The following is a 26,621-nucleotide window of genomic DNA, read 5'->3' as shown; positions in this document are numbered from 1 at the left end:
AGGTACTAAAAAAAGGTTTTTTTTTCATGTACTAGGAGGTTTACTACAAAATTGTTTGTAATAGAAAAAAAGAATAGAGAACACTTATTTACACACACAAATTCTAAAAACATAAATATTGTTGAGGTAAAAACCAAAATGCAAAAGCTTTGTGCAATATGGACAGCTGTCATTTATGTAAATGAGAAAACAATGTACTCTCTTGTTAGATTTTACTATTTATGAGGACATACATATGTAATAAAAGCACAGAACATGCATGAGAAAGACACCAACTTTAGATGATGGTTTCTCTCTAGAAGAATGGAAGTGGTGAAGGTTGTGGAACTTAAACAGTTTCTGTTATATATTTATGGTTTAAAATTTTTTTAAAAATTGTGATGAATACACACAACATAAAATTTACCACCTTAACCATTCTTAAGTGTACAGTTCAGTAGTGTTAAGTATATTCACACTGTTATGCAACCAATCTTGAGAACTTTTTCATTTTGCAAAATCGAAACTCTGTACCCATTAAACAACTCTCCATTTCCCCCTGCCTGGCAATAATCATTCTACTTTCTGTTTCTATGATTTTGACTACTCTAGATGCCTCATATCAATCATACGGTATCTGTCTTTTTGTGACTGCTTTATTTCACTAAGCATAATGTCCTTGAGTTTTGTCCATGTTGTAGCAGGTGTTAGAATTTCCTTCCTTTTAAAGCTGAGTAATACATTGTATGTATACACCACATTTGATTATTCATCCATCTGTTGATGGACATTTCAGTTGCTTTCACCTTTTGGCTATTCTGATAATGCTGCTATGAACATGGGTGTACAAATCTAAAACAGAGTTTTGATGAAAGAAATGATCAGTAAATCATTGTGCAATATAGCAGCCTGAGCAAATATAGTAGCCTGAAGGTCTTTTTTCCTTCCATTCTCCCACAGCACATTCCAATCACACTTTCACTCACACTATCCACCTACTGGATCGTCAAGGTTATTAATGCCCTGCATGTTGCTAAGTCCTGTGGTCTTTCCTCTGGCCTCATCCTATTAACTTCTCAGCAGCAATTGATAAGGTGGTCATTCCTGCATTCTGGGCTTATTTTCTTCACTTGATTTCCAGGATGCTACTCTCCTGGTTCTCTTCCTACCTCTCTGGCTATTTCTTCTCAGTCTCCTTTGCTGCTTCCTCCTCACTTCTCAGACCCCTTAATGTTGGATTGCCCCTGGGCTCAGTCCTCTGATTTCTCCTCTCCTCTCTATGCTTAGTCCCTAGTTGGTTTTATCTAGGTTCATTGCTTTAAGTGCTATCTATTCACCGATTCCAAATTTGTAATTGTAGCTTTTACTTCTCACATCCAACTCATCTATTAAACCGCCTACTCAGCATCTCCACTTGAATGTCTAATAGCATCACAGACTTAACACAGGCAAAACCAAACTCTTGATTCCTATAACTCCCACTTCTCCTCCCCCGTCTTGCCAATGTTGGTATTCCACCTCCATTATTCCTATTGCTCAAGCTAAAAGCCTTGAAGCCATCCTTTACTTGTCTCTTTCTCTAATCCCAGGCAATCTATCAAGAAGTCAAGTGAACCTCACCTTCAAAGCATATCCAAACTTAATTCCTTCCCCATTGCCTCCACTCTGTCACTGTGGTCCAAGGTTCTGTCATCCCTTGCCGGGGTTATTCTAGTTTCTTCTTACTAGGCCCTATGGTTCTTCTCTTACCTCCCTCCTCAATCCAAAACCATACTTCAGTCCAATAGCTGAATTAATCCTTTATGAACGTGCATCATATCCATATCATGGTTTGTCTTTCCTCAGAACCTTCCAGTGGCTCCCCATTTTTCTCAGTAAAACCAGTATCCCTACAATGGACTCCAAATGTATACCTATCTTCCCATCATCCCCCACCCCTGGACCTCTCCGACCTACTACTTTCCCCATCCCTTATGCAGCTCTAGCCATGTACGTAAATATTTACTATTCCCTCTGCCTGGAATATCTGCACAACTGGTTCCCTCATTTCCTTTAGATCTTTGTTCAGATGTCACCTTTTCCTGAAGCTTTCCCTAATCACCCTATTTAAAATGGCTATCAATCCCTCACCTCCCAAATGTCCCACTCCACCTTCATGACTTATTTTCCTTTACAGCACTTATGACAAACTGGTTTAGTCACCTTTTTAAATTGTTGTGCCTCTCTCCAATTGGAATTTGAAATGAAAAAACACATGAGGGCTGAGATGTTTGTCTGTTTGGTTTACTGCTGTATTACCTTTATCCCTTGCATTAAATTATTTTTTGAATATATGAAACTCTGCTGTATCTTAAGACTGATCTGAGTTGATGCTGAGATTATAGTGTTTCTTTCCTGTTGGTTTCTCCAGTTGGTTTTGTTCCTTAAAAGAGGCAATTTAAAAATATAGCTTCAGGATCTTTGGCACTTTTCCTTGAAATTTGAGCAGGCTTGTGACTGCTTTAATCAACATAACATTGCAGAAGTGATGCTATGGGACTTCTGAGGTTATGTAATAAAAGGCCATGCAGTCTCTGGCTTATTTGCTGGAACACTTGCTCTTGGAATCTTTACACCTCAATGTAGGAGGTGGGGGTACCCTGAGGCTGCCATGCTGTGAGGAATCCCAAGTCACAAGGAGAGGCCATATATAGTTGCTCAGATTGAGAATTCCAGCTAAACCTAGACTTAAGTTATTTTTCAGCCAAGGCACCAGACATATGGGTGGAGAAGCCATCTTGGAAGTGGATCCACCAGCCCCAGCTGTTCCAGCCCTCTGACACCATGCTTTAGAAACAAGCCTTCCTTACTCTATCCTTTATGAATTCCTGACCCAGAATTCATGAGCATAATAAAATGGTGGTGGTTGGACACCACTAAATTTGGGGTGATTTGTTACATAGCAGTAGATTACCAGAACGGTAAGGTGGAAAGGCCAGATAAAAATAGTAAATTACCTTTAGAGAGAAAGTTGAGTTTTGAATTTTTTTTTTTTTTTTGTCTACTGGAAAAAGTATATGGTATGTGCAAACATTATTCTGTCAAGCTTATCTTGTATGCTAGTGTCCATCCAGATTAACTCACTAGACTTCAGATTCTCATTAACTGCCAAGTAATGTCATCCTGATGAACCACTTGAGATTTCATGCTCAAAATTCTGGGGTCTTGGTATATTTCCATGCTGAACACCTGGAGGAGCTGGCAGTTTTAGAACAGCTCAGGCCAACCTAATCATTAGATTATAGGAAAATAACCTCGGTATCAGTGTTGCAATGAGATATCCAATTTTCTTCTTTTATTTTTATTCTGTTTTTGAAATGGAGAATGAGTGTGATTAGAAATATCAGCCAGAGATCAGCGTTTCAGAGATCAGCTTTTCAGAATCAGCTGCTATTAAAAATCTGGATGTTCTCATAGCTGGAAGGGCCGTTAGAAACTCACTCATAAAACTGCTTATTTTACTGATCAGAGAGGGGAAGGGGCATGACCAAGGTCTCAGGCTGGGTCTGGACAGGGTCCTGGCTCCCCACTCCCCATGCGGTTCTCTTTCATCTCAATAAGTGGTTTTTAGCCTGTAGTCTGGTTCAAAGATGAACTTCTTGGGTGTTGGGCAAGGCGCTCTGAACCAGCTCTAATGGTACAACATTGTGTTTATGCGTGCTTTTGTGCCCATTTCTGGAGATAATCCACAGCTTCCGTCTGATTCTTACAGAGATCAGTGGCCCAGAAAAGCATAGAACCACTGCACTTGATGGTTTAATACTGTCATTTAAAAACTTCTAGAGTAAGTTAAATCTTGTCTTCTCTCATCCCTACATCACAAGCTCCTGGGGAAATTCTTTAGTTATTTAAGATTAGTGCCTAATGGGTGCATCTTTCAGATGGTTAAGGATAGTTGGAGCACCAGCAACCAACTCATCTTACTCTCAGTTTAGAAGAATTTGACACTCACTCACACGTTAACATCACTTTTGTAATTCAAAAGCAACAAACTATACAGGACTAGATACGTATTATTTTTCCTTCCAGCCATTGCAGTAGTTAAAGCAGAGAGCCCTGGGATCTCTACAGATAAAGCCTGAAAGCGCAGAGACTAACTTAATAGAAGTTTATTTTTCCTGTGCACCACCATCCAATGTGGGTGTTCAGCAGACTTTTCACATGGCATTTCAGGAACCCAGGTTCCTTTTATCTCGGGGTTCTGCCATCTTCTTGGGTCTTGGAGTCCTTTACTTCTAGTCAGACAGGAAAAGAGGGAGAGTTGAGGACAGGGTAGGAGGTTTTTATGGACTTGAGTTCTTCATTTTTACCCACATTCCACTGGCCAGAAATAGGTCACATGGTCTCACCTGGATACAAGGGTGGTGGTGGTGGTACTTCCTAGCAACAGCTCTACACTGATGAAGAGGCACACAAATCTTTTTTGGGCAACTGGTCCTCTCTGCCACAGTCAGAGTGTGCATTTTAAAGATCCTGAATCTCAGAGATGGTTAAAGTGTCTGAGATGGGACTTTCAGACAATCCATAAAGTCTGCAGGTGGCTTATACTCTTCACTTACCTGACACATTAAGAATTAAGGTGATCCTCAGAAACTGTGAAGCCAGAATTGATTGAAATATAATGTAGTTAGGGTAGGAATATTGCACTTCTTGGGTAATTGGAGATTTTATTTTTTTAAGGAGTGACAGAGAGGGTGAGGGCCCAATCTGGATTTTGAGCTGGTTTATATTATAATAGAACACATATAATTATAGCAATGAGAACTCTGTTTTCATTTTTGCAAAACTATTGCTACAAGTTTAGCTTTGTTATTGCATGTTTGCCCTTAAAAATCTTTTCATGCTTGGCAGAAATTATAACGGCACATGTCTTTACCCTATGGTTTTTATTTTTGTTGTGTTGCTTAGTTGCTTCATGATTATTTTTGTTTTATACAATCTTAACCTCTCTCCTCAAATTATCTTATGATTTTTATTCTGGAACTTGACTGGCTATGGTATGAAATTATCATGAATTTCATTCTCAGCTTTTTTCATTAAGATGTTTTTGATGCGACATGGTATCAGAATTGGTGACCTATGAAATGTGTTACTCCTACCACTTACTGTGGAACAACTCTGACAAGTGACTTACTTTCTGTTTTGTCATCTATAAGATTTTATTGGTCTAGTGAACTCCAACAATCTTGGAAGTAATGTTGAGGGCTAAGTAGCTCTGTTTTTTAGCCTGAAGTCCTTATGTGAGGTGCCCAGTGGTGTGCTGGAACTGGAGTCAGTAACACTTGACCTCATCCCTTCCAGAAATACGTTAGGGGCAAAAATGTCCTAACTGGTGTTGATTTTGAACAATGAGGAAGCACTAATTCTAGTTCTGCTCAAATTGAAGTCTGAGAAGTAGTTCTGTGTGCCAGTGATGACTTTGAAAAGAAAATATGCTACAGTCCAGAGCTGTAGCAGTAATTCCCCAGTACTGATCCCTAGACTTATGCACCATGGTCCATGACCAAGTCTTCTTCGACTGCTGGAAAATAAGAACAATGTAATAGGATATGGGTGAAAGGTTGCCTGTTTTCTTATCCTGGAATCCAGGGAAGGACTATCTTTTTTTGTGCAATTCTGTTCTTCTGACAATTTTTACATAAATATGTTCTATCTTAATGAAATGGTGATGATAGTAGATGGTAGTGGTGGACGTAGGGTTAATTTTAATGTCCTTACTTAGATAAAGCCAGAAATTTTGTTGGTCCTCTTCTTTAACACCCAAGGTTTTTCTTATCTTTTTTTAAATGCTTGCGGTCCAAAGGAATAGAAAGACCTAAAACTACTCCATGTTGACTTTAAATGACTTTTCAGGAAGCAAATAAATCTTATGGAATTATCCATAGGTGACTTATAAGTCAAATAAGTCTTAATGGAATTGCTCCATAGGTGAGTAATTGTATCAGCAGTGTGGACATGCATGAGCATTTTTGTTTATTCCTGTCATGGCCTACTTTCATAAAACTGTTGATAATTATCATTAAGAAAATCAAAGCATGAACTGAACAAACTTTATCTCTTCTCTTCTGCCAAAGCAATCTTTCAAAGTTTTGACAGACTTTTTTTTTTTTTTGAGAAGAGGCATGTAAAAAGTAAGCTTTGAAGCTTAAAATTGTAATGTTTTTGCTTTTTACCTAAAGAAGTTACTGGGTCTACATCTGGATTTAACCATTTTTTCTCCCCTCTAACCCTGTTGATATTAATGCCAGTTTTAATTTCTTGGCATCATGAATGCATAAGCATATCACATACAGATGTGATTTTGAACAAGGGCTGAAACTGTAAATTAGGAAGCAAGAGATTCATAGGGTTTCATCAGACCAATTTACTCCAAAAAGTGACACAATTGTACTGAAAATGTTTTAAATTGCTCATTTCAAACCTACTTCAGTAGCAAAATGCCACCCGTGCAGCGGATTTGCAACTACGTTAGTCATTTTCTTTCCTCCGTTTCCTTGCTGTGTTTGTATTGGGAGCACGGAGTAATGTAATTTAGTAAATTATGATTTGATGGCTGGGCAACAGCCCCAGTGTTGAACAGTATTTGGACTATGATTACTTGCTGGCTTTGTCACAGTTGACATTAATTATTGATGGAAGTTTCAGAAATAGCGCATGTGCCAGGAGCTTTTCACCGGAACACAGGCTCCAGGCAGGAGGGATGCTAAAGAGGGTGGGGGAAGAGGCACCTGTGGCTTGTTTATGTCTGTACACAGCGAGCCTGGACCTGGTGGGCTGAGTGGTACCTGTGTAAAGGTCATGGTATAACGGAAGGATGAACCGTCAGGCTTATTTCTATCGTGTTCCTCCCCAGGAATTACACCGAAGAAGCCAACTTCAGCCAGAGCCAGCCAAGACGAAGGCTCTCCAGACTGTCATTGAAATGAAGGTAGGAGCTGTTCACATTTCTCAAAAACAGCTGTTCCCCTGGAGTTTGTTCTAAACTTGATGGTGCCTAACACAAACATGTGAAATGAACCTTGTGTTTTTCTCTAGACACCCTGGTGGGTGCTTTTCTTCTCAATTTTTTTTTTTTTTTTTGGCCTTCTCTGGTGCATTTAATTTATTGGCCCTTTAATTAGGATGCCTTTTCTGGGCAAAAGAATAAAGGGCTCAAGTATCCCTTGGCTGAAAGGAGCTGGGTTCATTTCCAGAGCATAGCCAATGCTTTCAACCCTAAGGGAGGTTTTGTGTGTGCTTTAAAAGTAAATTTCTAAAGCTAGAGTAATTCTTTTTTTCCTCCCATTCACATTACAATGAAAAGATACCTTGAGAAACTAAGATTTGGCAAAGAGAAGTTGTTGTATATGCAATGGAGGCGTTAAATGATTAAAATTATGCTATCAGCAAAATTTACTTTTCAAAGAATAATACTTTCTTATGACTCCAGTATTTTCTCCTAACCAAGTCTGAAATTAATAATAATTTATTAAATACTCACAAGGTACTCTATTTAGCGGTGGATGCATAGAGATATTTAAAAGAAGCAAAGATCCTCCTGCATGGATTTAGGGCATTTAAAGAATAATGAAGTAAATAATGATGAGCAAGCTGTAAAGAAACAGATCTAAATGAAAGCCAGTTGCTTTGTCAGTTTATAGAAATTTTAAGTCTTTTTACTTCTAGTTTTTGCCAGAAAGAAGCAAATAGTATTTATCTTAAGAATAAATAATTCTTGATTTCCATTGTTCCCTGAAGAAAAAATATTTATAATGATGATGTTTGCAATCTGGTTATTACATGCAAAGTTTAACATTCGAGAGTTTGCTGGTCACCATCATCCTACAAAAGACTTCTGAAACTTGCTGATAGGGTAATGATTTTTCTGTCTTGTAGCACATGATTTTGAATTGTCTGCCCCAAAATTCCCAAGTCCTGGGGAAAAAGAAACTAATACGAGCTACTGAGTTCCTGGTGTGTACAATTCTGACTTCGTATTTTTTTTTCTAGTCAATGACAGTGTCTTCATCCAAGTGGATTTTTGTGGAAATAATGTAGAACATTTGCTTTAAAACTTTATGTCCCCTAAATGAGGTTACATGATTCAAGGCACTTATACTGCATTTGCAGCAAATTGGTTTGAAAAATATTATCAAAGGGATCAAATGATAGTAAGATTAAAAAAAAGCTAACCTTGGCTCATCAATTCATTTTGAATTTGTGTAATTTTTACTTAGCAATATTTTGAAAATAAACTTACCATTCTATACTTCTGGGGGAGTGTAGAATCTCATAACTGAGATTTCATCCTCACTTCACATTGGAACCAAACTTGAAACTTGGCTAAGGCTTAAAAGAAAAGAAAAGAAAAGAAAAAAAGGCAAGACAAAAGATTTTATTTTATTTTTTTTGCAAAGAGTCATTTAGTCCTCCTTCTACCCACCTCCATACCTACCTCCCCAGTTCCAGCACAATTAGTAATAGAAGAGAATGTATATGAAACTATTTCCAAATTATCTTAAAAAAAAAAAAAAAGAAGTAAAGATTGAGTTTCAAAAACCTTTGGAGAAACCAGGAATGACATCTCTCCCAGAGCAGTGGGCATTTTCCTGATAAAGGTCTCTGTACAATTAGTACTTTTTTGTGACTTTTATAAGTAGAAACTCTGATTATAGCTTACTCTTTTTTAGCATCATATGTTTTATTAGAAAACAAAAAATAGTAAATAAAGCACTCATTTAGGCTATCTACATGAGAAGGCATAAAATATAATTTTTAGGGCACATTCACATCCATATGTTATCAGTAAATTGAGTCCAGAGGGTTTTTTTTTTTTTTTTTTAAATGGATGCCAATGACCCTGATTTGTAGAAGAACACATTTATTTTTAGGACATTGATAGTCAATATACTTATATACTTGTCAGGGAACTGAGCCTGGAGTTTTTCTATTGTCTTTTGGATGCGTGTTAATTTACAAAGCACTGACTTCTGTTTTGTCAGTGGAGAAGTCTGGGTCCCATTAGCATCTATACTTAACATGCATAAATTGAGTTATAGAGGCAGCTGGTAGAGGGTCATCTCCTCAGCCATGTGTGTAGGTTGTGACAGAGCCTGTGATCTCTTCTGATTTTGTATATTATATCTGTTTGAAATTGGAGGGAATATTGGAAAGCCATATTTTACAAGACTTAGGGTTGACTACCAAATAGAACTGACCCTTAAACCTGATGGGTGGGACTTGAGACATTGGTTGTATTTTAATTTAAACACCCTGGGTAAACATCAGTGTCATCTAGTGCCTTGGCAAAATCTGAAGTTAAAAGGAGCCTTCCTAGAGTAATTTGGACCTTTAGTTTCAGGGATATGACACGAGTTAAGGGTTTAGAACTTACCCCTACTTTTCCCTTGCTTCTTAGAGAAACTGAGGGTGAAATTCTGACTCCTCATCTTCTCCAAAAATATACTTTGCATCAACTCAAGAAAGGTGTTTGTTGTGAACATCTGTGAAATCTTGTCCAAATGAAAGCACTTTTAGAACCACAGTCTGGTAGTTCTAGTAGATCTCTATGTACCCCTCTGGGCTTTTAGAGTTGTGAAAATATGTCTGTCAGGGAGGGCCATCTGCACACACCAAAGTGGGGGCAATTCGCTTGCAGCCATCACAGCTGATGCCAGCCAGTTGAACCAGGGGGGGCTAAAGTCACCTGAATGAAAATAAAAGGAAGCAAAGTGAATGAAGTTATTTGTGATTTATCTTCTTGCAGGAAGCTCCAGGTTTTAATTTTGATCTTGGTTTGGTCTGGCAGGTATGTTCCAGGTTTGCACTTAGAACATTGCATGTGTTTTTCAGAAAAGTTAGTTTTCTCGTAAATGTTGCAGTGCTCCTCTGTTTCTTGCTTTTATGTCTAAAGATTGTTAGCTTCTCCTTTCTGCTCTTATGGAGAACTGTCAATAAAAAGGTAGTTAAAAAGGCTTTTTTCCTCTTTTTTCTTTAATGTTAATTCCTTTGAAAGAATGTGTTTTTAACCTACTTTTATTATAAATTTGACATGACATAAAAGTTTCACTTTCTTGGGTTCATTCATAAAGCTCTATCCAGTTTTTTTTTTTTTTTTAATTTTATTTATTTTTGGCTGCGTTAGGTCTTCGTTGCTGTGCGCGGGCTTTCTCTAGTTGTGGCGAGTGGGGGCTACTCTTCATTGTGGTGCGCGGGCTTCTCACTGCAGTGGCTTCTCTTGTTGCCACTTGAGCACAGGCTCTATGCACACGGGCTTCAGTAGTTGTGGCTCACAGGCTCTAGAGAGCAGGCTCAGTAGTTGTGGCGCATGGGCTTAGTTGCTCCGCGACATGTGGGATCTTCTGGACCGGGGAATGAACCCATGTCCCCTGCATTGGCAGGTGGATTCTTAATCACTGCGCCACCAGGGAAGTCCCCCCACCACCCCCCCCTTTTTTTTTTTTAAACAAAAATGAATTAGAGTAGTGACAGTACTTGTCAGATAATCTCAAAAATTATTTTCTTTGTTAGTTAAAACTTCTAAGTGGGGGCTACCCTGGTGGCGCAGTGGTTGAGAATCTGCCTGCCAATGCAGGGGACACAGGTTTGAGCCCTGGTCTGGGAAGATCCCACATGCCGCGGAGCAACTAGGCCCGTGAGCCACAATTACTGAGCCTGCGCGTCTGGAGCCTGTGCTCCGCAACAAGATAGGCCACGATAGTGAGAGGCCCGCGCACCACGATGAAGAGTGGCCCCCACTTGCCACAACTAGAGAAAGCCCTCACACAGAAACGAAGACTCTACACAGCCATAAATAAATAAATAAAAGACTTTCTCTCTATTTCAGTCTTTATAAAAAAAAACCAAAAAAACAAAAACAAGAAACTTCTAAGTGAATGAAAATCTAATTCAGAATGGCTAAAGCCTAAAAGGAGTGTACCCTTTCCACTTAACTGGGAAAACCGGTATTGCTTCAGGCATAGCTTGATCCTGGGGCTCAAAAGATGTTAACAGATCCCATTTTCTCTCATTCCATCTCTTATTTTAGCGTTCTTCACATGAACTCTGTTTTCAGACGGCCCCTTTCTGCCTGTCTGAACAAGATGGCTGCAGCATCTCCAATAATCACAGAAGGAAGAGACAGGGAGAAAGTTGTGTTTTTAAAAAATGCAAAAAAACGAACCAACCCTAGAATAATAATAATAATTACTGAGAATGGAGCATAAACCTTCACTCCAAATTTAACAGCTCAGGATGTAAGAAAAAGCATGGAATTCCCTAATTCTCATTTGCTTAATAAATTAAATGACATTCATTAAGAAAAACAAACTTTATGCTAGCACTGAATTCAGCAGAATTTATCAAATGGGACATACATCAGTGACATAAGGGTTTTAGTAAGAGTCGCAGAAAATGTACTTGATCTGGTGAACTTGTTAACTAAAGTGGATTAAGAAGTTAGGGGCATAATGTGACTATGTGACAATATTTCTGTGGTAACTGAAGTGAGAATTGTAGCTATTTAGGTTTCTCGTCACATGACCAGTCACTGCACTTGTGTGTCATGAGTGGTGGTTCTTGTGTAACACTTACCCCAATGAGCTTTTCTATGGAAACTGAGTAGTAAGCAATTCAAGATTGAGCTTGACCAAATTGCTGCCTTGTAGATGTGCTATTGATGAAAGAATATGACTTTGCATTCAGGTGCTAACTCTATGGTGAGGTTGATCTTTTGCTTTTAAAACTAAAAAGCAAGCCTTATCTTTGTGTTCAGGCAGATGTCTGCTGTTCTGCATGGGGTTGACTGACCTGTAGTTGAGTTAATTTTCCCTTAAGAGATCACTTGGTGTTTGATCAAATTCAGTCAATTCAGTTTCACCAGGCAGGGAAGGGATACACTGGAACATGGAGAAGGCAAGAACTACTTGGTAACTTTTCCCAACATCTCATAGCTAGGAAGAGAGAGATTTCAAATTCAAACCTTGGTCATTGAAAGTATCCCACTTCCCAGTGTGAATTTAATTTGAGTCTTGGGATCTGGTCAGGAATACCATGAAGTGGCTGAAATGTTTTCTTTGGCTCTAGGGCCTACCCCGGTTTATTTCATCCATCTTTTGAACTGTTACTTATCTGAGTCTAAACACTGCGCTCAGCATTGTTTCTTCTCCCAAGGTGATGTGTTCGTAGCATATTGGTGTCAAGCCTCGTTTTTTCTAATCAAGCCAGTTTGATGGCTTTTAGGCCTTAAAAATAGGCCATAGCTCCTTTTGTGGCTACTAAACAGAATAACAGCAATAACAACAAAAATACCACCTGCATCACCAGTGACAGCTATAGCCCGAACACCACTCCACACATGTGGAGCCAGGTGCAAGGCATCTGACGTATAATAACCCATGAGTAGGTAAAATTAGCCCCATTTCACAGATGAGAAAGCCATGGTTTAGAGAAGATGAGCAGCCTGCCCAAGGTCGTACAGCTGGTAGGTTGACAGCTGAGATTTGAACACGGGTTTCTTCTCTGAAGTTCTTAGACTCTCTACTCTTCCAGTCTGCTTTTACTGAAGATGACCCATCAGTTCAACTAGTTTTTCTTTCCACACTTTGGAAATTATGCACTGAGTTTTGCATCATAGAACAGGTTGAGGCAGTTCATGAGAGCTGGAAAGTTCTATTTGATATATTTGGAAAGGGGCAATATTGTACATTGTGCTATAAGGCCAAGATTCATCCTTTTTACATGTATATGTTATCAGTCCTGCACATGGGGCTCCAAATATGTACCCTACAGCCAACATATGCCCTGTTTTTTTCCCTTGAGTTTTAAGTCTTGCCCTGAAGTCTTTATAGCAGTGTGGAGCATAACTCACTTAAACTTGCAAAGCCCTGTGTTTTTGATGTGCCCTATCCACTTTTGATACCAAAAATTATCCTTTAGCTTTTTTTTTTCTTGAGAAAATTCTTCATTTTCTCATCTTTCAACTTAAATGGGACACGGTTTTGTTTTTTTTTAAAACCATTTTCCTTAAATAAGGGGAAAAATGTGGGTTTTAAGTGATAGCCAGAAAAAGCAAAATGTCAAGTTAAATGTTAGCTCTGGATGGTATATGGTTGTCATTTAGAAGCAAGGAAGATTAAAAAAGTGAGACTTTTTTTTGCCCAAACTCTTCTTATATGTGTTTGAATCTAAATGTTTGAGTTGCTAATTGATAATTCCTGCTATAAACAGGTTTATTTTGTGTGACTGTAACTCCTGAAGTTGAATTACAAATACCAGTGCTTACCAAGCAGCTATATTGTATACAGCACCATGGTGGGCCTTTCAGAAAAAGTGAGCGCTCAGTCTTTAAGGGGCTAGTGGAAGGAAGTATATAAGCCTGGATCTAAATAGTGACCTAAGAACAGCAAAATGGGCTGCAGAGACTCAGAGGATATCAAATAAGAGAAGGACAGGGAATGCTTCTTGGAGGAGATAGCATTTGGAGAGGGCCTTGAAAAAATGGCATGATTTTGATAGTGGGTAGAGGGATTATTTATAAACAGTGGGAACCATATCAGCAAAGGCAAGGAGGTTGGAAATTATGAGACGTGTCGGGGGAAGAGCAAGTCATTCAGTTTGGTTGAGAGAAGACTTTTTAAATTTAAAAAGCAATGGAAGATCAAATGAAACCATAAGAATGTGGGAGAAAAGAAATAATAGAGATAAAAGCTGAAATTAATGAAATAGAAACCAAACATATACAACAGGGGAATATAAAAGCTGGACACTGATTCTTTGAAGAGATTAACAGATCTCCTGGTCAGAATCATTGAGAAAAATAGAGACAGACAAATAAATAATATCAGGATTGAAAGGGGGCATCACTATCACTCTTACTGACTTTAAAAATATCAGGGGATTTTATTAACAACATTGTGATAATAAAGTTGAAATTTTAGATTAATTCTTTCAAAAATACAACTTATCAAAACTGGATGAGAAGAAACAGAATATCTAGAATATCTGAGTAGTCCTGTATATTAAAGAAAATGTTTCTATGATTTGAAACCTTACCACCAAAAAAATATCTAAAAAACAAACCAAACGAAAAATCCCGTAGTCCCAGATGGCTTCTTTAATGAATTTTACTAGACATTTGAAGAAAAAACTATATCAGTCATACAAAAACTATACCAGAGAATAGAAAAAGAGGAAACACTTCCCATTTTATTTTATGAGGCCAGTATAACCTTGATATCAATACCCAACAAAGCCATTACAAGAAAGGAAAATTACAATCAATCTCTCATAAACATCAGTGCAAAATATTCTAGTGAACTGAATGCAGTGACAGTGACCAAGTTGTGCTTATTCCAGGAAGGCAGGGTTGGACTAATATTTGGATATCAATCAATGTTATTTACCACATTAACAGGATAAAGGAGAAAAATTAATTTCAATGAATGCGGAGAAAGCATTTGATAAATGCTTATGCTAAAAAAAAAAAAGCTTTTATCAAACTTAGATTAGGAGAGAATTTTAATCTGATAAGAGGTAGCTACAAGAAAGCTACAGCAAGTATCATATTTAATGGTAAAATATATAAAGCTTTCCTTATAATATAAGGAACAAGACAAGAATGCCTATTACTATCACTTCTACTCAACAATATTCTGGATATCCTAGGTATAAGAATTATAAAGGAAGAAATAAAACCCTTTTATTCACAGGCACCATAATTTTGTGCATAAAAAATCTCAATGAATCCATATATAAACTACTAGATTAATAAATGAACTTAAACAGCTGGTCAGTATATAAAAATGAATCATCTGCATACCAGTAACAAACAATTATGAAATGAAATTTAGAAAACAATATAATTTAGGATGGTATTAAAAAACCCAAAATATCTAGGAGCAAATCTAACAATGGTAAGCAAGAACTAATTTAAGTAGAAAGTACAAAACATAATTACATATGGAATAACCAAAAACTTGAAACAAATGAAATAGCTATCAACAGTGGAGTGGATAAATAAACAGTGAAATATTCACACAATGAAATGCTATATGGCAATGAGAAGGACCAAGCTATTGCTTCATGTAACAACATAATTGAATAACTCCAAAACAGTGTGGAAAGAAGCCAGACACAAAAGAATACATACAATATGATTCTGTTTATATGTGTTCCAAAAATAGACAAAAGTAATCAATGGTGTTAGATGTCTGGATAGTGGTTAATCTGGAGGAGGAGGGAGGGTGGGGAGGTTGGGAGGGGGCGTGAACGAAGCTTCTGGAGTAGAAGTAATATTCTATTTTATGATATGGTTTGTATGTAATCAACCGTGTTCACTTTATCATAATTCATCACGCTGAAAACCTGTGATTTGGCTACTTTCCTATGCGTAGTATACTTTAATTACAAAGTTCATTGAAAAATAAAGGAAGAAAAACTCAAAAATAAAAAGACAAATAATGCTATTAAAAATTGGGCAAAGGATTTGAATAGGCATTTCTTCAATGGAAACATGCAAATGGCCAATAAGAACATGAAAAGATGTCCAGTGTGATTTGTCATCAGGGAAATGCAAATCTAAACCACAATTAGATAAAACTTAGCCCCCACTAGGATGGCTAAGATAAAAAGACAGACAATAACAAGTGTTGGGAAGATATGGAAAAGCTGGACCCTCATATATTGATGGTAGGAATCTAAAATGGTTGAGTCCATTTTTGAAAACTGTTTGGCAGTTCTTCAAAATGTAAAATGTAGAGTTACCATATACACCCAAACAAATTGAAAACGTGTACACACAAAAACCTATACACAAATGTTCATATTATAATTGTTAATAATAGTCAAAAACCTAAAGCAACCCAAATGTTCACTATCTTGTATGAATAAACAAAATATGGTATATCTATATAGTGGAATATTATTCAGCAATGAAAAGAAATGAAGGACTGATACATGCTATAACATTGATGAGCCTTGAAAACATGCTAAATGAAAGAAGCCAGTTGCAGAAGGCATCTTATATGATTGCATTTATATGAAATGTCCAGTATAGGCCTATCCATAGAGATAGAAAGTAGATTACTGGTTGCAGGGAGCTAAGGGGAGAGGAGAAAAAGGAGTGACTGCTAATAGGTACAACAATTTGGGGTGATGAAACTATTCTGGAATTAGATCGTGGTGATGGTTGCATAAACCACTGAATTGTACACTTTAAAAAAGTGAATTTTATGGTATATATATTGTATATCAATAAAGCCATTATTAAAAAATGAAGATATTATAAAAGAAAGGGTCAATAACTTTGGTTACTCAAAGATTAAAAAATAAAATGAATTATAGAATAACCAACTAGGAGATGCATTTCTAAGGTGTATAGTAGTTAGAGTCTTAATAATATATAAAGAGGTTATATTTATCAGTGTGCAATAAAAGCTTGGGGAAAAAAAACGTACCAAAATGTTGACACTAATTCTAGAAGGGGAGATTAGAAAGGATTTTTTTCTTCTTTTTCCCCCCTATATTTTTATGTTTTCAGTAGTGTGCATTCATTATATAGGGATGATCAGGAATTATAATTTAGGAAAAACATCAATAAGTTTGTTGAAAGAAAAACCATCTATCAAAAGGCTTAAAGATACACAATTTCTTCTATTCTGGTTTCTTTTGCTGAACTGAAAAGGCTCCAAAGTGGAGAAAGTTATGTTATTTATGGAAATTGAGAATCTGGTCCTGCCACTTAGTGCTTCTCTGAAGTCCAGCTTTCTCTTCTGTGAGATGGGACCATGATACCAGGCTGCGCAGAGTTGCAGTGAGAATTAAAATGGCTTAAGGCACGGGAAAATCCTGGCATACAATAGATGCTCAAGGAATTCTCTGCTCCTCCATCCCTTCCTTTTCAGTCTGAAAATTGAATTTTACCTGTTAAAAAAAAAAAAAATAGAGATGGTACCTTTGAGCAAGGACCACCAGAGAGAAAGAATTTAACAAGCTTACTTCAGAGTCTTAGCTCTGAATACACACACAGTTTGCATGTGGAAAGACTTTACAAGTGTCTTTGAAATGAGAAACCAGTGGAGAAAAAAATAGCAACTCCCAGTAGGCCTGTGGTATAATAAATGACCCAGGGACTTTGTTGGGTCCTTGGCAAGTCACTTGTCCCCTCTGGCTCTCACTATTCTCATTTGGCAAATGAAGGGATTGAACAAAGTGTCCTGCTTTAAAAATTCTACTGAGTCTGGAGGCTTGGTGACTGGCAATTTGGACTCTCAGAGGGCCTGCCTGGGGAGTCTGAATTGACATGGCATTCTTGCAAAGTTTAAAGCTTTGTTTTGTTTGCTCCATCTTGGCCAGCTCTGCTCAGGCCAGCAGCCCCTGCCCTCTCCCTTGTTGGTGCTCAGGTTCCCAGCTTATTGTTTATTTAGGCATTGCAGTTTCCTTATTGACGTGCGCACCCCGCTCCAGCGGAGTTGAGAAGTCAACCACAGGCCTCAAGTGAACTCCCCCGTCAAGTTTCAGTAATGACAGTGTACTGGCCGTCACATGCCTCATCCCTAAGGCATGGTCCACTTTCCACATCCCTCAGGCCTTGTTGGTGACTTGGGGTGGCCTGAATTCCTCTGCCGCCTGTTGCTTTTTCCATGAGACAAGCTTGTTGAACATAGAAGGATTTGCAGTATGTTTTGGAGATCCTGAGAATGAGGCCCCAAACCAGGGCTGTTGGGGGCTTTGGGGGAGTGTTAAAAGGAATTGGAAGAGCAAGTTCAGGTTGCTGGAAGGCCAGTAAGGAGAACTTCTTCACCTGATCTTTTTCCAAAGAGTGTTGAAGAGAATAGGAGTGTCAGGTGTCCGTCTTTTTATTATTCCCTGAAATGCATTCACAATTTTGCAAAGTAGTATTTCACTGAATTTCTGGGAATTCAAGCATTCTTTGTATTCAAATGTTTGTGAAAGATGACATGGATCCAACCTTGGGAGGGCAGGCTGCACACACCGAGGGGCTACCCTGTCATCTGGAAGCAGTTTCTGAAATTTCTTCCTCCTTTTCCTCTCGTCCCAACATCTTCACTGTTTTCTTTTGACCTTGCTCTGTGATCTTTAAAGGCTAAAAGTACTGTGTGGAAGAAAGGACCAAAAGAGCCCAGCTTCTAGGTGGCTGACTGTCGTTGAGGCCAGTCTGTCCTGAGGTTGTCCTGGGAACAGCAAGGTCACAGTGTGTGGCCTTCTCACTCCTATTCAAGGGAAGGCTATGTGGAAGGAATCATTCCAGTTTATGAAAGGTGTTTAAAAAATGATTAGAGAAGATAATTACTCTGATACAAACAAACACTTCATGAAGTGTTATCATGAAGCAGGCAGTCTTCATGTGGAGAACTGCAAAATGGGGTGGAAGGTAGGAAGCTTTTACAGGATAAGGAAAAGAGAACAAGGAAGAGAAAAATAGAAAGCATCTGATTGGCTGGGGCGGCATAGTCAACCTTGTTTGAGGTGAAAAGGAATAAGGGAATAAGTACCGAGCCCAGAGTTGGTTTAGTGTTTGGGGATTGGCTGACTGGGTATACTGTGTTTCTGGTCTAGTAGAACATTTACAGGGACATGAAAGTTGTAAGTTTTGGTTTGTTGATATGGCACCCTCTTGAGCCCAGAAAGTTATTTCAACAAAAGAGAAAATCTTAGGTAAGTTATTTCCCTTTTGTGGATATCCTGACCTATAAAGTGGGTAAAATAAATACTTAATTCATAGGGTTATGGGTAAGATTAAATGAGATTTTCTAGCACAGTGCTTGCCTTAGTAATCAATACACATTAGCTGATGTTGTTATTAATCCATTTTTAATACCAGAATGGAGAAACATTGTTTGCTTCTGTCCTGTGCTATTCCCATCTGTATATTCAGATAATGCAAATGCATTTATATTGTAGCATAAATGGGGAAGAAAATGTAGGCATAAAAAAAAATCTTTTGATGTGTTTTTCCCCAGCCCAAGGAACTTGCAAATAGGTACAAATTTTTGTGTCACCCTGTCCTTAAAGGGAATGTCTTTAGAGGCCAAGTCACTGTTAGTTAAAACACAAACATACACACACACACAAACAACCACAAAAAACTAGTTTGTGATGCACCTAGTCCACAGGTTGGTACTGGAGAGGTTCTGTATTAGGCTGTCTTACAGGCACATGGATATGATTTTGGATTAGCCAGTGCTCCCTTCCATGCATTGGAAACATAGGAAACTCTCACTATTAATTGCAGCAGCTTTCTATGTAGGGTTGATACTCAACTGAGAGGCATAGGTATAGCTATACTGATTGTTAAAATATTGAAATAGTTCTATGGTTACCCCAAACCCTCAGAGTACCTGTCGCACTCTAGCTCTTACCCTGGGACCCCCCAAATCCAGCAACTAAAGAGTTAACCCCTGTCCGCACAGGGACTTCCCAGACCTGGTTTCTGTGCTCCAGGTGGCATCTATTCTGGTTGGTTCTTGCCCTGTGCAGTACTGTTGTTGAATGACTCAGCAATCACCCCTGACTCTGGGATTTAAAACACTGGGATTCAGTTTCCAATTAAGATAACACAACTCCATTGAAACCGCCCTTATGTCCCCAGTGATATCCTAATTTTTTTTCTTAGTCTTTAGTGTCTTCAAACCTTTCTTTGAGTCCCTTTCTTTCTTGAAACTTCACTCTCTTATTCTCTGCAAACTTTTCATGATTTCCATCAATTTTTACCCATCTTTCTTTTGGTGATTCCTCCACTGTTTTTTCTATACTTGATTCTCAACTATATCTGAGAATTCTTTCACCACTAGGCTGATGACTCATCATTTCTACTGTCACAAGTTCCATTTTAGCTTTGGTTTTTATTATTAACTTCCCCAAAGCCATCTTATTGCCTTCTTTTTACCAGCTTGTAAATGATTCCCAGATTCAAGTACAAACTCCTCACTTGATTCTGAAGAGTGCTTATCATTCAGCCCCATCTTCCTTTCATTTCCTACTTCACTGCAACTAAAAGTGATCTATACTTTTTAATCAGTCCTGTCTTACTCTTCTTTGATACATGGTCCATACTTGTTCTGTTATTCCTTCAACTTATATTAATTAAATATTATGTGCTGGACATCACATTGAGTGCTCTTGACTTTGCGTGTATTATTACTTCTGGCTGGAAAACATTTAATTTTCTTGATAATCTTGCTCTTATCTATCTCCATATCCCATATTAGAGTCCTGTGCTTTCTGGAGATTTCTTGACTCTTCTGTGGTGGCCTTACCCATTTCTGACTTGCCTGTGTTCTTATAAAATATTATATCTAACTATATTTTTTGTTATCTTTCACACTGTTTCTTGTGTATTATACTCTTCTGGTTACAAGTGAATGAAACCCTGCTACTGTATTTTGATGTTATGGAGAGTAGATGATTCAGATACAGCTGTATCTAGCTGTTCAAATGATATTATAAGGGCCCCATCATTTAGGCAGATTCTTAATACATGGTATCACAGAAGGCCACAACCAGCCACAGGCCCATATTTCTCTTATCATTCATAATCTCACATAAGGAGAGGTCCTTGATTTTGTGTCAGTCCCCTCAAAGAACTCTGACTGGCCTTGATGGCTTAATGAATTCACCCCTGGATCAGTCAGCGTCCAGAGGATCCATGGTGCTTGCCACTGTGGGTCAGACTAGAAAACCCCACTAAAACCACAGGGAGTTGGGGAGATGTAGTTCCTAAAAGAAAAAGAAGTTGAGCAAATAGACAAAAAAGAAACAGATACTGCCACAGCTGGAAACAGGAAGGAAGGAGAGAGCACGTAGTGTGTGTTAGGTATTACACTGGAAGGTGTACATGTTGTCACTCATTTAAGTCTCATAACAACCTTAGGTTATAGGATTAACAAGGTTAGGAACACACGAAGATTAAACAGGGTGGACTAAAAATAGAAGCTACTGTCTTTTACATGTGTACCTTACCGAACTGGGGGATGGATAGGGGCTTCTATACTATTGTTGGCTTATAATGGCAACCCTTTATTCTCTTGAGGGAGTTCCGGGATAGGTACTTTTCATGCATTACAGATCACTTGTAATTTTCATAACATGCTCTTGAGCACGGTCTTATTTCAGGAAAGCTCAGTATCTTGCCCAAAGACATAAAAAACTGATGTGCATCCAGGTTTGTGACTTTCTAAGGGTCAGTTGCATTGTTTTATCTTTAGCTCTTTTTGTTAGACATGAGTCTGTTAACAACAACAACAAATTAATACATGGAGACCAAAACCTCAGAGGTCACATAGTGTCCAGCAAGAACCACTAGAGACATATCTTCTCCCTGTGTGTCATTAGTAGTGTGTACAGAGACAGGACAGCAGGATGCATGCCTGGGGCATGGGCTTGATGAAGAATGAGTCAGAAGTAGGCCATTGAGACCATGAAAAGAAACATCAAAACACTGTAATTGGGCTTCCCTGGTGGCACAGTGGTTAAGAATCCGCCTGCCAATGCAGGGGACACGGGTTCGAGCCCTGGTTCGGGAAGATCCCACATGCCGTGGAGCAACAAAGCCCGTGCTCCACAACTACTGAGCCTGCGCTCTAGAGCCTGTGAGCCACAGCTACTGAAGCCTGGGCGCCTAGAGCCCATGCTCCGCAACGAAGAGTAGCCCCCGCTCTCTGTAACTAGAGAAAGCCCACATGCAGCAACGAAGACCCAATGCAGCCAAAAATAAATAAATAAATAAATGTATTTTTAAAAAAACCCAAGAACACCCTAATTGCTTTTAATTTGAACTAGCCCAACCTGATTCTGCGCTTGTACATTTTGCTCTAAAGAATTAGATACCATCTGAATAAACAGACAAACACAAAAACAGCAAGACGAAAAAACAGCATGTCCCATGTCATCTTCTAATCTAGGTCATCATCTTTTTATAGTTTGATAAAGGCCCAAGAAGAAGAGTTTTTGGTTTTTTGTTTTTCCTCCTAATGTGCCTTAGGCCCAAGTTGACTTCTTTGTGGAGCGCTTTACTTGGGCTCACATAACCACGGTGAATTCCACACAGTAAATCCTTCCAAAGGCAAGGCATTACTCAGATAGCTGGACCAAAGACTGCTCAGTTATGTTTGCAACTACAACTAGATGATTTTTAAAAGTGAAGCCTTCAAGAGCCTCTGTGGTATCCAGTAATAATAGTCTAGAATTTTATTCTAAATAAAGTGTAATATAATTATGTAGGGATGTTTCCTGAACATTAGATCACGTCTTCTCTTTAAACCAATTGGCCCTAAGTTTGTTGATTAATGTCCGTAGACCGATATGTGATCACACCGAATTCCATGCTCTGTAAAAAAATGCTTGTATTTTCTTTCTTGGCCTGATATTAAAATGAAACCAGTAATTCTTCCTGTATTTGAAAGGAAAGCACATTGTGACACTCAGCAGTAACATAATTGTTACTTTTTGTGACTAAATGATACTGCTTTTTTTGATATTCCACCCACTCACCATTTCAGTGTCCACAGTTCCTAGAGAGGAATTGAAAACTGTTTCTTGCTGTTTAAGGGGAACATAAGGTTTGGCAAACACAAAAAGGGTAGTAAAGGCATCTTTACTGGCAAAGTTTCTCCAGAGAGTTTACTCCTAGGGTTGCTGTACACTTATGCCAAGTTGGATAGCTCTTGAGAGTAGCTTCATGTTTTTCTAAATGTACTTGGCCAGTAAAGTTGTCCTAGTCTCTTTTGCACTGATCAGTCTTGTCCCTTGTATATGTTGGACACCTAAAGTCATTTAGAACACCCAAGTCACCTGAGGACCTAATGAAAGTGGAGATTCAGATTCAGTAGTTGGCTGAGTCGTGGCCTGAGATACTGCATTTCTAAAAAGCTCTCAGGTGATGTCAGTGCTGCTGTCTGTGGACCACACTTTGCATAACAAGGATCTAGACTGTGCTCCATGGTAGAGAGGTATGCCCATGAATCTTGTTCATACCTACTTGGTATCTCACACACCTGGCAAGGTGAGCGGTACCCAATAGATGCTCAGTATATATTTATTGAATGAATGAGAGAACTTCCTGTATCTAAATTTATTATCAACTATAGCAGACATGTCATAGAAAAATCCAGAGATTATTAAAAAAAAAAAAAGATAAAAGCAGAGATAAAATAAACTTATTTTAGTCTTTCCACCTGACCTTCATCCTCATTGCTGTAATCCCTGCACTCGTTGGCTTGCTAATATTCATGGCTGATTCCAGAATCAGCAAGCTGGGCCCATTGGGTAGATGGTTGCTAGGGGTTCGATTCCAGTGATTTATTGTTTGCCCATCAGATACCTATTTTGCATCTTTTGGATGATGTATATAAAATAGTCTTGGGTATGAATCTTTAAGTAGGAGTTATAATCTGGATGTACAAAATGAAGTATTATTACAAGTATTATTTTATGAATATATGGAAAGGAGTAACTTAAAGAGATACTCAATTCAGATATTTTTTCTTACTCATGGGGAATGAAGCAAACACACTTAAGTTGTTATTTTTACCCCCCCCGAAACTTTTTTCCCCACATTCTTGCAATCTTTAACCAAAATATGTTAATATTATAAAAGCAAAACAACTTCGTGCTTTTCCTATCTCAAGACTATTTGAAGAATGTCACCTGAGACGTGGAGTGCTGAATCAGAGAGCATGGGAGTCTGTGTCCGTTCTTTTATTGCTCTGGGCTCAGAGCAGGCTCTCAGTAAATGACTTGAGTGACAGAAGCTGACAAGGTGATCTGGATATTTAAGCCCTCAATTATTTTAAATTGGGGGTAATCATGGCAAGTTTTCTCTTGAAGAATCCAAATCATTGTTTTGACTCTTCACTTTAGTATATAATCCCGAGCTTAACATCATTAAAGTTCTATTTTTTTTCCCCCAAGAATTGACTTCTAGAGGAATAATATTGGAAAAAATCAGAGTAAATAGAATACTTTACTGTAGGACTTCCCAGAGTGATTAATGCTAATATGCATTGGGAATCCCCAGTAATCATTTCTCAAACTTATTTGACCCTGCAAGCCCCTTTTCACAGAGCATTTGGGTTCTGTGGACTTTGGGAAAAGCTGTTTTATGTTGTATTTCACTTACCCCATCTCTAAGGAAGGCCTACAGTTATCTGCTTTGAGAGCTTGCTTATTTGTGAAGCACAATCTAGATGAGTATTTGAAGATCACTACATAACTTATTTTAGAATACCTGTTAGAAATAACATTTAAAGATATTCTGATGAAGATTCTTTGGCGATTGGGAATAAAATGTTGCTCTGCCTTCTAAAACTCCACTTTTCAGGGTGTTACAGCATATGTCTTAAGTTTTTTTACTCTCTATTCTGGACCAGTGCTTGAGTTATTGAGCATGTGCATTTAGTATCTATTTTGAAAGGCAACATCCGTGTACAACATTGAGCCATATCAGGACTTGTGAGATAGTTTCCTTCTGTAGTCCTCCTTAAATATATGTTTTTAGTCATTTATCTTAGTTTTAGAGGTTTTAAAAAAAGAAAAAGATAAAATTTATTCTCCCTGAATTCCTCAGACTGAAGCGGTAGAGAAGGTGTGACCATGCCAGTCATTTTCTTTGCCTTTATTTTTCATGCTTATATTTCCTCATGTCTTTCTCTGGTTCAGCATTTTGAATATCTTCTTGGGCAGAATCAATAGATCATCTAATATGTCTGTGTATTTTGCATCTCTTCTCCTCCCTAGATCTTACTGATATTCTCCCATTGTCTTTTCTCTATGCTTATGATTTTAGGTATGAGTTCTTGAAATTGACTTCTTATTGTAAGAACAGAAATATAAATAAGGACAGAAGAAATAGATCCTTATTAAAGTGACTTCCACAATACCCATTTTTCTTTCTTTCATCTTCTTTTTTTCTTTCCTTTTTTTTTTTTTTTTTGGTATTTTGGGACATCTGTGGCTAAAGGAAAATAAGTTTGGGAGGAAATACAAAGGCTGGTTAATTTAAGAAAATTAGTAAAAGTTAAAATATTATTTTTAAAATGTGTTTCACCATTTGGTGAAATTTTAACTCGGATATGTATAGGTCAATAGGATTTTCTATGTTTCTAACTCCATTCTGATCTTTCTTCAGCAGTATGTAATTTTTAGAAGTTCAGTGAAAAGCTCCTTTTTAACCCATTTAGAAGTTGGCAGTTGTGGTCATTGCTAACGTAAAGCCTTAGAAATTGACTGAGAGGAAAGCCGAGGGTTTCCTTTCCTGTTGCCTACATGATTGAGACCTGAAATTTTAACAAACGCTATCAAGAATTTAAGGTGTAAAATATGGGACTACAAAGCGTATTGCAGTACACAACATATTTATACATGTATATATACATACGTATATACATGTAAATATAGTTACTTTAGACTTGAATCTGAAATCTCAGGAGATTTTGGCCGCTGGATCACCGTGGGCAACTGCCTGCACAAGACCACCGTGCTGGCGGACACCGCCTGCCTCTTCACCCCACTGGCGCTGCCCCTGGATTACTCCCACTATATCTCCCTGCCCACGGGCATGCTGAGCCTGGCCTGCTGCACCCTCTACGGCATCTTCTGGCACTTCGACCCCTGCTGCAAGTACCTGGTGGAGTACGACGCCTGCAGACTGTCCCGGCTGCCCCTGCGCACACTCACCTCCTCCTCCCGGGTGGTGCTGGTCCTGAAGGACGACTTGCACAGAAAGAGACGGCACAACGCGAGAGCACTGGCGGCCCTGGTGTACTATGTAAAGAAGATTTTCGAGCTCTGCGCTGTATGATCGGGGCGGAGTAGGGGGAGCAGGCAGCCCGGCCGGCGAGGTGGCATAGCACCTGTGCTGCTCTGTGAGGCAGCGGAGCCCGGGTAGGCATCTGGCTTCACGTTTGTTATTTTAAAGAAATAACAGATCACAAGTGTACCAGGGTTTTTTTTTTAGCTCATCACACTAAGATGTGGATTTCCGTAACCCACGGGGGCCTGAGGCTGTGGAAGTCCGACCAGGCAGCAAGATGTGATGGAAGCAATGCTACAGAGGGGATGTGAATGCGCCTGGTTGGGGGCGGGGGGTGTCATTAAGTATGTTGTTTACCTGTACCATCCAGAGCCAACCAGAAGCTATTGACCATTAAAATTATGAGAATTTCAAAAAAAAAAGGAAAGGAACGTTGGCCCTTTCACCCTTAATTTACAGTTAACTCTTGTAAAGATTGCACTTAGATATTTGTAAATGCTGAAAGATTGTATCTCAATAAAGAGGGGAAATCTATATTATATTGATTAGTTTTAATAGAGATCTATCTTTTACTATGTTTTAAAGAAATCATGTAGTCTTAAGGCCTTCTTGGGGATAAATAAAATTGTTACTAGTGGGTAGATTGGAGTGATGTGATCGGGGTGGGCACCATAATTATCTATGTGGCTTTTCAAGTTTTCTATAATGAGCATGTCAATTTTATAGTCAGAAAAAATCTTGATTTAAAATGACATTTATTTATGAAGGCTCTTATGAACTTCTGGAAGTTTTTTTTTTTTTTTTTCCCCATAGCCTTCTCATTATTGTTGCTCTTTTTATCTACAGTTATCACAGC

At 38.4% G+C, this 26,621-nt stretch overlaps 2 protein-coding genes across 2 annotated transcripts in view; both read left to right on the top strand.

Annotated features, from left to right (window-relative positions):
- ERC2 (ELKS/RAB6-interacting/CAST family member 2) overlaps positions 1-26,621 on the top strand; it is a 743,450-nt gene that overhangs the window by 236,575 nt on the left and 480,254 nt on the right. The window contains exon 3 of the mRNA XM_059940600.1: positions 6,872-6,946. Coding sequence (XP_059796583.1) covers positions 6,872-6,946 — 75 coding nt within the window. The remainder of the gene's footprint in view (positions 1-6,871; positions 6,947-26,621) is intronic.
- On the top strand, positions 18,744-25,813 carry LOC132374239 (transmembrane protein 11, mitochondrial-like). The gene is made up of 2 exons (XM_059937757.1): positions 18,744-18,747; positions 25,440-25,813. The coding sequence occupies exons 1-2, from the start codon at positions 18,744-18,746 to the stop codon at positions 25,811-25,813; spliced, it is 378 nt and encodes a 125-aa protein (XP_059793740.1).

This window comes from Balaenoptera ricei, chromosome 11 (assembly GCF_028023285.1).
Source record: "Balaenoptera ricei isolate mBalRic1 chromosome 11, mBalRic1.hap2, whole genome shotgun sequence".
NCBI classification, from domain to species: Eukaryota; Metazoa; Chordata; class Mammalia; order Artiodactyla; family Balaenopteridae; genus Balaenoptera; species Balaenoptera ricei.
The sequence above is the reverse complement of the archived record's forward strand: the minus strand, read 5'-3'. Positions and strand labels throughout refer to the sequence as shown.